This window comes from Sorex fumeus, unplaced genomic scaffold, assembly GCF_029834395.1.
Source record: "Sorex fumeus unplaced genomic scaffold, SorFum_2.1 ptg000063l, whole genome shotgun sequence".
NCBI classification, from domain to species: domain Eukaryota; kingdom Metazoa; phylum Chordata; class Mammalia; order Eulipotyphla; family Soricidae; genus Sorex; species Sorex fumeus.
Genome location: NW_026606120.1, coordinates 43,688,455 through 43,700,146, shown reverse-complemented (window position 1 = coordinate 43,700,146; position 11,692 = coordinate 43,688,455). Strand labels below are relative to the sequence as shown.

General features: G+C 49.9%; 2 protein-coding genes across 2 annotated transcripts in view; one reads left to right on the top strand and one right to left on the bottom strand.

Moving 5' to 3' along the window:
- Positions 1-933: 933 nt before the first annotated feature.
- Positions 934-11,692, bottom strand: part of ITGAE (integrin subunit alpha E) — a gene marked incomplete at its 5' end in the record, with an annotated part of 48,429 nt that continues 37,670 nt past the window's right edge. Inside the window, 8 exon segments of the mRNA XM_056126497.1 lie at positions 934-1,237; positions 2,294-2,404; positions 4,943-5,059; positions 6,787-6,882; positions 7,142-7,198; positions 10,502-10,609; positions 10,871-10,934; positions 11,571-11,648. Coding sequence (XP_055982472.1) covers positions 1,088-1,237; positions 2,294-2,404; positions 4,943-5,059; positions 6,787-6,882; positions 7,142-7,198; positions 10,502-10,609; positions 10,871-10,934; positions 11,571-11,648 — 781 coding nt within the window.
- Positions 7,367-10,780, top strand: HASPIN (histone H3 associated protein kinase). Its single transcript, XM_056128048.1, has one exon. It carries the CDS (start codon positions 7,367-7,369, stop codon positions 9,620-9,622), a length of 2,256 nt encoding a protein of 751 aa, XP_055984023.1. The 3' UTR covers positions 9,623-10,780.

Below are 11,692 nucleotides of genomic sequence, written 5' to 3'. Positions count from 1 at the left end.
GGGAGAAAAGGAAGACTCTCCCCCCCCCCCCCTCTCTCTCTCTCTGCCTACGCATCATCAGATTTCCAGGATCATATACCAGAGCATTAACTTAATTGCTACAACCTATCCATCATTTCTGACTCCAAGTCTGTGCAAGATACCGACAGCTGTATCAGATAAGCAAACCCTAAACTCATAATCAGTATCTCACACCATGGGCTCCATGTCAAAAGCTCTCAGTGCTTGCCAAAAAGCAGATTCTCAGGCCCAGCAGGGTTAGACCCTCAGGGCTAGAAGAGGACCAAAAAGTCAGGTGTGATGCTAGGGGTTACAATCAACACAGCGCCCCAGCAGTCTCACATGGCACATAAACACACAGACAGGTGCACACATACGCATAGAAATGAAGCGACAGCGCCTAGCCCTGGTCTTCTCGCCTTCCTACATCCTGTGCTGGTGACTTTCTTATTTCCCTACTTTTTACATTTGCTCTGGGGTGGGGGTGGACACTATTTTGTGGCCTGATATGAAATATTAAAATGCTAAAAATGTCATTATTATTATTATTATTATTTTGCTTTTTGGGTCACACCCGGCGATGCCCAGGGTTTACTCCTGGCTCATGCACTCAGAAATTACTCCTGGCAGTGCTTGGGGGACCATATGGGATGCTGGGAATCGAACCTGGGTTGGCAAACACCCTACCCACTGTGCTATTGTTCCAGCGCCTAGGCAGCATTTTTGACACACTGTCCCCATAAATAAATTTCTCAGAACATCATGTTAGCAGATGCTTAGAGAAATTTCAAGAAAAAGGCAACTAGGTAAAGAAGGTTCTGGAAAATGCTGTATGATCTCTTGGGAAGGGAGAATCCGCGTCTATGATATTTGCCTATAAAGTTTCAGAAGGGTTTGAGTACAAAGGCACTTCTGTAAAGAAAACCACTTGCCCTCTATTACCAACTACTTAACACATTTATTTTTTTGCCCAATGGAGAGATAGTTTGGGGACAATGCATATTGTTTTGTGTGTTTTTAAGATATTACAACCGTTAGATTCTGCTCTGGATCATTCTAAAGGAAGAAGTGATCAGTATACAGTGCTCTAGAGCTCTGAGGCCTGGTTGCTCTTCTCTTCCACTGGAAGACAAAGCTCATCCTGAGGGTTCTCAGCAATCAGCGTCTCCACCCCCGTCGAAGTCTTCCGTATGCTGTCCACATTCAACTGTTGGTATTTTCTTTTAAAAAAGCCACACTGAAATAAAGGAAGGTAAGTTCCAAATACAGGCACAAAACATCCATCTGTCTCAGAAAACTCTTTATTCCCATGTTGTGGAAACAGCCCTCCATTCCTGCTTTTCAAGCTCCCCTGAAGGTCTCCTGATAAGCCGATGGCACACTGCCTTTCTCTGAGCCTCTCCCGAGGAGCACTCTGAAGCTACTTTCCATTTTCCTCTGAATTCCCAAGGCAGAGTCCTCCCTCCAACTTCACTAATCCCTGAGCCTGAGCAAGCTGGACTTTGGGCTCTACCAGATCCTTCCAGTCCCCAGCCAACTAGCTGAGGTTAGAGAGATCAAGATCAACACCAAGAAACTCACAGTCCAGCAGGAAGAGAAGTTTTTACAGAAGGGTTTGCAGAAGGACCACAGAGGAAAAGCACAAAACTCAGTTCAGTCAACTCAGCAATCTCTGCACTGGGTTTGAAAGGAATTGTGGTAGGCAAGATAAAACAGTGGGGAAGGACATTTGACTGGTGGAGGATGTAGACAAGTCAGGAAACAGTTCAAAGTGCATGGACTGGCAGGTGGGGGACAAGACTTAAAAGTTAGAGTGTTAGAGATCAGAGCGTATAGAATTTTGAAAAACAGTAAAATTACAGTTTGAATATTAAAGCAGGGGAAGGAAAGAATTTAAATAGGAGAACAACAATGAGATCTGTTTCAGGAAAAGGTCTCTGTACTCCAATACCTCGATCTGATTTTTTGTTTGTTTGGGGGCCAGAAATACATCCAGCGATACTCCTGGCTCTGTACTCAGGAATAACTCCAGGTAGTACTCAGAGAACCATATGGGATGCCAGGGATCAAATCCAAGTTGGCATGTGCAAGGCAAACACCATACCCGGTATACTGTTGCTCCGGCCCCTCAATTTGATTTTTATCTTTTCTCAGACAGACCATTTGCCTACCTAAACAGGAAGTGGGTGCATAAAGAGGGAAAAGTGGCCTCAAGGCCAGGGCAGCTGCTTGGGAATCTCAGTGTCCAACTCAGAGCCTGACCTCTCAGCTTGAGGGCTGGAGTGGAACTAACCTTGAACAGGATGATTATAATCACGATCAAAACCAGAAGGCCACCAACACTGCTTCCGATGATGAGAGACAGAGAGAGCTGTACTTCATCTGTCAGGAATTCGACACAAATCTAGAACAAGACAAAGAGACCATTCAGTAAAACTTCCACATAATTTTCAGGAGCAAAGTAGAAGAACTTGGCCACATTCTGTGTGTTGATTAAGACCTATGACATTAAAAGTGAAAAGTTAGCATTTCTGAGTGCAACGTTTTAAATGACCTAAGATAAGGAGCTTGCCTTGCATTCAGCTAACCTGGGTTCAATTCCTGGTACCCCATATCATATCCCAAGCCCTGAGTACAGAACCAGGAAATCCTTGAACACTGCCACAGGTGTGGCCCAAAAAAGGGGGGGAAAAACAGTTCTGCTTAGGAATCATGACTATTCTAAGCTAATCACGATCAAGCTAGCTCCCCTTTTGCCAGTGACTGACATAGAAGATCAGCTCTCCCTAATAAGATGTTGGCAAGTTTAGGAAAAACATCCTCCCCAGAAAAGAGAAAGCACAAGGATGTGAATTCACTTAGCAAATACAAAAGCGATCTCTTTCATCCATAGATCACTGATGACATTTTCACTTTCTATGCTTCTAAAAAATGCACCCGGTTCCAATATTTAGTAAGACAAAAGAAGCATGCAGGGGGTGGAGAGATAGTACAGGAGGTAAGGCGCTTGATACTGGTTCAAATCCCAAGCACTGCTAGAGGTCACTCCTAAGCATAGAGTCACCAATATGAGCACCACTAAGGACAGCCCCACAACATCCTTGCTGTGAGTTCACAAAGCATGGGCGTGCATTCAGTGGCCAAGAACCGCCTCCCAGGGCCTGCAGAGGCAACAGGAGGAGGAATGAAGGAATGGAGGAGCAGGGTCCCAGGCTGGTCGGTAATCAGTGACTGTTTATTTTCCTTCCTCCTCTTCTCCCTACTACTTTCTTACAGCTAGTCATTTCTTTCTCCTTTCCTTTTCTCTTACAGAGTAGCTATTTAGAAATCATGAAGGGTGGGAGTATACACAGGTGGGGTTGAACATCATCATAACAACAAACAGATGTAAAGGCACTCTTTCAGGGGAAGTTCTTCTAGGAGATTAACTCAGGGACAAAATCTCATCTTTTGTCAGCACAAAATCTCCTAGATTACTAGGAGATCTGCTCAAGGGTGGGATCCCATCTAGGGCTTACTGCCTTCTCCTTTCCTTAGCTAGTAATCCATTTAAACAAGTAAATTTACTTCTTAGTAATACTTCTAGTCATTTTGTATAAACACAGTAAGAGATATATTAAGCTTAAAGAGTGGCTCTTCTTTAAGAGGATCCACTTTAAGGGATCATTCTGCTATACATATCAGACTATAGTCCTCAGGCCAGGTGAGTCTTTCCTTACCCCAGCAGGGTTCTTATTCAGTTATTTCTTTTGGAGTCATGACAGAATTTGTTCCAAGACCATGCTCTTAACTTATTATATTTCTTATGATAAGAACTTTATAAAAAAAAAAAAAAGCTATCCTTTTTGATGCCAGGGTAGCTTACAGCTTGCCCTGGGTCTGTCCTTGTATCTCACCAGAACCCTCTTCTTGGTGGTATTAGGAAGTAAGAGCAACTGAGGTTTAAGTCAAGTAAATATGATGGATGCCCAGGAGTAAATATTATTTGGAGTCAATTAACTCCCATGCTACAAAAGCATAGCATTAACTGTCTTCCTGTGTCTATACAAAAAGGACATTGCTAAACCATGCTGAGAACATAAAGGAAAGAGAAAAGCAACATAGGATTATCAGTGTCTGATGGAATTGGGTGTGCCTCAGGAGCAGTGTTGGTGGGAATAACTCAATAAACCTAAGGTCCCTGCGGATATTAATACTATCCAACACACACCATTCCTACATATGCCTGGGGGTGGGGAGGGGGGAAGTTGGGGCCATACCCATAAGTGTTCAGGGCTCTGTACACTCAGGGCTCTGTACAGACTCCTGGCTCTGTACTCAGGGATCACCTCTGGTGGACCATATGAGGTACCAAGGATCAAACCAGAGTCAGACATATATAAAGCAAGCACCTTACCCCTTTCAACCCCCGCAAGTCCTAAACAACTGTTTAGCACTGATTTTATATTCTAGGAGAAGAGTTCATATAAAAGGAAAAATTATCTCACTATAAAAAAAATTTTTTTAATCTCAAATCCACCTAGTTCTTTCAGTTCAGCCTCTTAATCTATGGCCTCATTTCAGATAGGGGAAAAACTGAGGTAGGAGAAGATTACTTCCAGGTCACAGGTGGCAGAGTGAAGATCAGAGGTGGTAAGACTGGAACAGGAATGGGGAACAGAAAAGGGCAAGAGCAGACTGTGTGTCTGTTCAGGGGTTAGGCAGTTTTCCCAGGATACCACCCCAAACACAGCCAGGAGTTACCTTAGTTGTTCTTGTTTTGTTTTTTTTCTTTTGGGGTCACACCCAGCGATGCACAGGGGTTACTCCTGATTTTGCACTCAGGAATTACTCCTGATGTTGCTCAGGGGAACATATGGGATGCTGGAAATCGAACCCGGGTCGGCCGCGTGCAAGGCAAATGCCCTACCCACTGTACTATTGCTCTAGCCCAAGGAGTTACCTTAGTTTTGTGGTTCTCCTTGTTAGTTTTGTGGTTCTCCTTGTTCCGTTCCTCATACAGAAATTCGTTGAAGGATATTTCACCCAGGACTTCAAGTTCAGTTATATGTGCTAGTATCTACGGGTGGGGGGAAGGGGAATGAAACATATTTTAGATAGAACTTACTGTTTCTGGAGGGTACTCACCATCTCCCCGCCTCCCCTTTCATTCATTTACCATTGATTTTCCCTTTCTCTTTATTTATTTTTGCTTTTTGGGTCACACCTGGCGATGCACAGGGGTTACTCCTGGCTCTGCACTCAGGAATCACCCCTGGCGGTGCTCAGGGGACCATATGGGATGCTGGGGATCGAACCCGGGTTGGCCACGTGCAAGGAAAACGCCCTACCCGCTGTGCTATTGCTCCAGCCCGATTTTCCCTTTAAACCTGTGTTCGTTCCTGTATTCCTTACTTAACCTACTTACTCACTTCACCAAGCTCAATTATTCAAGCAAGAACCTTAAAGAACCTGCAAGAACCAAGCAACTTCTCTTCCCTACCCTTTATATGCCTCGTGCCACATCCCAAACTCACCTGCCTCTCATAAATCAGTTCCTGACAATTTGTTGTGATTTTTTTTGTTGGGGGGGATTTATTTGCTTGAGGGGGCACACCCACAGGAGACCCCTCTCAGGGATCACTTCTGGCTGTCCTCAGGAGGACCATATGTGCTGCTGGAGAATGAACTACAGGCAACCACATGCAAGGCAAGTGTCTTAGTCCCTGTGTAATCACTCGGGGTGTTTTTATTTTTTTTTAATTTAAAGGCCCTCCCGTTGATCGTTGATTTGCTCGAGCGGGCCCAGTAACGTCTCCATTGGAGACTTTGTTGTTACTGTGTCTGGCATATAGAATACTCTCGGTAGCTTGCCGGGCTCTCCGAGAGGGGCGGAGGAATCGAACTCGGGTCGGCCATGTTGGCCGCGTGTAAGGCGAACGCCCTACCCGCTGTGCTATAACTTTTAAAAGCCGACTGTGGGCAGGAGAGATAGCATAGAGGTGAGAGTGCATGCCTAGCAGCACCACATGGGCCCTCAAACCCTGAATACCACCAGGTGCAACCCTGTAGGGCCCCCATTCCCAGCCAGGATCCATAGGTGAGGTCCTGGTGGCCCTTAATCAACATTCTGGTGGTCCAGGTCATCGCCAGTCTGGTTGACTGATTGGCTGAGAACACTGGAAATGGCCTTGGGGTGGTCCTCTAAACCACAGGGGAGGCCCCTGCTCCCAAAAGTTGGCTGTGAACAATGTGTGTAGGTGGCTAGATTACAGCAACAGCTCAAATTAGAGATGGCAGCCTGAAGTGTAACAGGAGCCATGGCAAGAAGTGAATGGATTTCGGATGTATTGGTGAGGGGTGAGGGTGGGAAATGTGAAGGCTTAATGCTAGGCCAGATACAGGGATGCAGGAAGGGGGAGTCACAGGTAATCCCGAGTGAGTGAATGGAGAAAATTAGCCTGAGGAATCGAATCTGGTAAGGGGCATACTGGGCAGAAGGTGGGTCAGGATACTTTTTTTTCTTGGGGTCACAACTGGCGATGCACACGGGTTACTCCTGGCTCTGCACTCAGGAATCACCCCGGGCGGTGCTCAGGGGACCATGTGGGATGCTGGGAATTGAACCCGAGTTGGCCGTGCGCAAGGAATGCGCCCTACCCGCTGTGCTATTGCCCCAGCCCCAGGTGGGTCAGGATTTGGACGCGTTATTTCTGAGATTCGGGCGTTATTTCCGAGATGCGGTTATCCTTCGTCGAGGGAGCTGCCCGCGAGCGACCGGGCACACAGCACTCGGGTCTCCAGTACCTGTTTTGAGGGACCCAAGTTGATCTCTGCCGCCACGGTCACGTTTTCTTTAGCCGTCGCGATTCTGCAGTTCACTGAATGCCATTTCTCCACGAGCTAGAGAGGGAAAGCCTGGTTGCCCTTCCGTGCGAACGCGCTCTAGCGTTAGCCCGGCACACGGCGCCCCTGGAAGTCCGAAACGGCCTTCCGTGGGCACCTTCGGCGCTCCTCGGGGCTCAAGCCAGGCCGCAGAGGTGGGCACGGCGGGCCGCGCGGAAACCCCGAAGCGCCCCGGGCCGTCCCGCAAGCGCGTTCCGGGGGAGCGCGGGCCCGCGGGGCCCTCCTCCTGCCCCCGCCCCTCGCGCCGCGCGCTCACCGAGACGCCGGGGCTCCCGCACGCCGTCCGGACCGTCTGCTCGCACTCGGTGAGCTCCTGCGGGGAGAAAGCGCGTCCGAGCCGGGGCGGCGCCCGCGGGGACGGCCGGCGCAGGCGCGCGGCCGGCGCTAGGACCCGGCGGGCGGGCGGCGCCGCGCTCGCGGACGCCGCGCGGCTCTCGCGGTGTTTGCGCTCGAACGGCGCGGCGGGCGGCGGGCGGCGGCCATGGCGGCGGCGGCCCCGCGCCCCGCGAGCCGGCTCTTCCGGACCTACGGCGCGGCGGGCGGCCGGGAGCCGCGGCGGCTGCCGGGCCGGACGGCGGCGCGGTGGTTCCGGCCGAAGGGCCGCGGCCTCGCCTTCAGCAGCAGCGGCGGCAGCGACACCAGCGGCAGCGGCTCCTCGCCGGCGGGCGCGGCGGACGACCCGGACGCGGACCCCGACTTCCTCGGCAGCCCGGCCAGGGCGCGGCGCCGGCGGGCCAGGGAGACGCCGAGCCCCGCCGGCACCCCGCGGCGCGCGAGGCTGCGGGCGCGGCCGCCGCTCAGGTGCAGCACCCCCGCCGGCCCGCGCCGACCGCCGCCCTCCCCCGGCCCGGGCCTCGGCGGGTGGGGGCAGCCCCGGGACGCCAGCGAGCTGGGCACCAGCACCTCCCTGTTCAGCCCGCCCGCCTCTCCGGGCCCTGGCCGCCCATCGCCAGCGCCGGGAGAGAGGACCCCAGCAGCGGCCACCCCGTCCGCCGCGCCGGATGCCGCCCCCGACCTTCCCGGAGCCGCAGCGGCCGCCGCGGACCTGTCGCCGCCTCTCCCCGGCCCCCCGGAGGCCAGGTTGGACCGGCAACGCCGGGGCGACCTCGGGGCGGCCCGCTCTGGGACTCCCAGGGACTCGGAAAGCACCGCGGGCTCTGGGTCGGACTCCGAGCCGGGGGCTGCGCGGAAGACCATGGGGGGCGCCAGGCGACAGCCGTCGCGCAAAAGGCCGAGAAGCCCGGGTTTGTCGAGCGTCCGTAAGAAAAGGGCCAAGGAGGACTCTCGGGGGGCTGCCCTAAGGGACTGCGCGGAGTCCAGTGGTCCCAGGAACTGCACTGTGCCCCGGAGACATGGGTCCTGCCGGAAAAGGAAACCGGAGGCCGCGGAAACCTCACCGCCTCTGCACTGCCGGCCGCCTGGACGAGGTATGGAAAAGGGGCCCCGCTCCACCCGGGACCTCACTCCTTTGCAGAATGCTTGCTCATGGGTCAAAACGCGGGCGTCCTTCAGTTTCCACAAGAAGAAGATCGTGGCTGCTGCGTCCGAAGTGTGCAGCAGCAGTACTGCCGCCAGTTCTCCTTCTAACACCCTCCTGTCGGAATACTCCAGCCCTCCTGTCTCAAGTGGAAGAACCAGTGCTCGGGCCTCTTGGCGCTCCTCTTCCATATATTTGCTCTCCCCCATAAAGATGCTGTTTGTTGCAGACAAAAAGGCATCAGATGCTGAAAAGGTGTATAGCGAATGCAACCAGGAAGGCCCGGTCCCCTTTTGCTATTACACAGAAAAATTGAAATGCTGTCAGAAGATTGGGGAGGGGGTGTTTGGCGAGGTGTTTGAAGTAACTGTTAATCACACGCCGGTCGCCCTGAAAATCATCGCTATCGAAGGACCATGTCTAGTGAATGGAGCCCATCAGAAAACTTTTGAGGAAATTCTGCCAGAGATCATCATCTCCAAGGAGTTGAGCCTCTTGTCTGATGAGCTAGTCAACCGCACGGAAGGCTTTATTGGGCTGAACTCAGTGCACTGCGTTCAGGGGTCTTACCCACCCTTGCTCCTTAATGCCTGGGATAAGTACGACTCAACCAAAGGGTCTGCAAATGATCGACCTGACTTCTTTGAGGCAGATCAGCTCTTCATTGTGCTGGAATTTGAGTTTGGGGGAACAGACTTAGAGCGAATGAAGTCAAAGTTATCCTCCCTGGCTACTGCCAAGAGCATTCTCCACCAGATCACTGCTTCCCTCGCGGTGGCAGAGGCCTCGCTGCACTTTGAACACCGAGACTTACATTGGGGGAATGTGCTTTTAAAGAAAACCCCGCTGAAAGAACTCCACTACACCCTGAATGGGGAGACGAGGTCAATCCCCAGTCAGGGACTGCAGGTCAACATCATTGACTATACCCTGTCACGCTTAGAGAGAGATGGCATTGTGATTTTCTGTGACATTTCCAAGGACGAGGAGCTATTTACAGGGCAAGGTGACTACCAGTTTGAGATCTATAGGCTAATGAGGAAGGAGAACAACAACCGCTGGGGTGAATATCACCCGTATAATAATGTACTCTGGCTGCATTACCTCACAGACAAGATTCTGAATGAAATGACCTACAAAAGCAAGAGTAATAGCTCTACTATGAAGCAAATGAAGAAGAAGATCCAGCATTTTCATAGGACAATGTTGAACTTCAGCTCTGCCACTGACCTGCTCTGCCAGCACTGCCTGTTTCAATAAGAGGAAAGGACCTTACTGCCGCAAACTGAAGAGCACACACTGGTCCCAAAGCCCGGGTGCCCGTTTTCACTCTCCCCACAGCAGGATGGAATTCCCATTTTTTGAACAGGAATTTTGCTTCCAAGTGGAAACTGAGATGTTTGGTAAGATGTTTAAACCAACTGTTGACATGTTCTTAACAAGTCAACTAGTTTCACATGGAAAAAAAATGGTTACAACAAAGGTGTACAACTTCTAAGCCCTCTTCCTGTTTGCAGAATCCAGTCCACAAATCTCTTTACGCATTTTCAGTTTTGAGCCTTGGCATTTATGTTATATTAGCAAAATTCACGAAAATAAAGCCCGAGGCCTCAGCTGTCAGAGTAATTAATTAGAACCTGAAGCTGTAGGTAATGAGACTGAAGAGTCAACAAAGAGCAAAGCAGAAGCCAAGGTAGATTATAGGGAAGAGAGGGAAGGATGATGGCAGACAGTTTACAGGGAGAAGTTGGAGAAATGCCATGTGTTTATCGAGCTTCTTTGCCAATCACAGAGAGAAGCAGAATATATCCAGTTTCAATGGGAAAAATAAATGTTTCCATGGCTGCTGAAAAGATTTGAATTTTCGCTTTGTTGGTCTTTTTTCTCAAGGGAAGGAAAAGCTGCTTTAAATACAGAATGGTTGATATTGCTTTAAATATAGGGTGGTTGGTAATTTCTTCTAAACGTGACTTTGATTATTTACTTCTAATGTGTCTCTAAATAATCTTGACTTTACAGCTTTTCTGGAATGTTAGTTCTCTATGCCTTTGAGAATCCAGTCAGTTGGAAAGAGGGAATTGTGAATCTAGGGAAAAAAACGCCTTTTAAAAAGAGAAAGAAAGAAACACCTTTAAGTACCTGTGTCTTTGTCAGGTTCTTCACTTTTACAATCTGGAAGCCATATAATATGATTGGAACACAAATTTGCAGGTGGAATTGGACCCCAAAGGGATTTTCCCCTTGTATCTGCAAAAGAAGATCAGAGTGGGGAGTCAAAGCCACTGATGTCTTGCCACCTGGAACCCCTGCATTGATAGGCACAGAGCAATACCAGAGGCAGGGCACTTGCCCCACATGCAGCCAACCCAGGTTCAATCCTTGGCACCACTTATGGTTCCACCCTTCTCCCCTGCCCCACCAGGCGTGATCCCTGAGCACTGCTGGGTGTGGTCCCATCCTCCCTCTCCCCCCCCAAAAAAGAAAAAGATATATGCAATAAGCACTTACATTGAAAAGGAATTCTTTGTGCTCGGAAAGCCCCTGGCTTGTGTTCATGTACATCTTTGTTTTTCTGTAATTGAGAAACACATTGGGGACCAAAGCTGCTTTGTTTTAAATCAGATAGTGCTGTCAGGCCTGAGTGATGGTATAGAGGGAAGGGCGTTTGCACAGATCCAACCTGTTCAGTCCCTGTCATCCTATATGATCCCCTGAGCATCGCCAGTAGTGATCCCTGAGTGCAGAGCCAGGAGTAAGCCCTGAACGCAGCTGAATGTGGCCCAAAAACCAAAGAAAGAAAAACTGAATGCTGTCCATTATATACATTAGAACAAGCACCAGATCCTTAAGAGGAATCAGAACTGAGTATCAAAATGTAAAGTATTGGAATGGCAGTTGTGATCAGGTGGGATATCTGAATTCTGTATACTTGGGCTGGTTATTATGTCCATTAATTACTCCTCAGAATAGCCTTACTTCCCTCTTTTCCATCCCTGGGCCCCTCTCCTTGTGCCTTAGCATCATATTAGCACCCCTTTATAGTTAGACTGGTGGCACTATTTCTCCTTTGGTGGATGCCATGTGGGAAGAGTGCTTAGAAACCAATGGGAAGCTCCTCTCAGAGATGTTCCATCCACCCAACCATTAGTTCTACCCAGAAGAGAACTCCTGAAGCTGCCCCCAGGTGTTTGCCCTTGAAGGTACTTACTTGGGAAGAACTGCAACAAAGGAATGCTTGACTTGAAGGCTATGGGTCTTTCTGGTCAAAGACTTTCTTTCGTTGGAACTGGGAAACAAGAGTATCAATTCACAGCACAGCCACTGGCTAGC

Coding starts and splice junctions, on each gene's coding strand:
- HASPIN (XM_056128048.1), top strand. CDS start 7,367: ATGGCGGCGGCGGCCCCGCGCCCCGCGAGCCGGCTCTTCCGGACCTAC.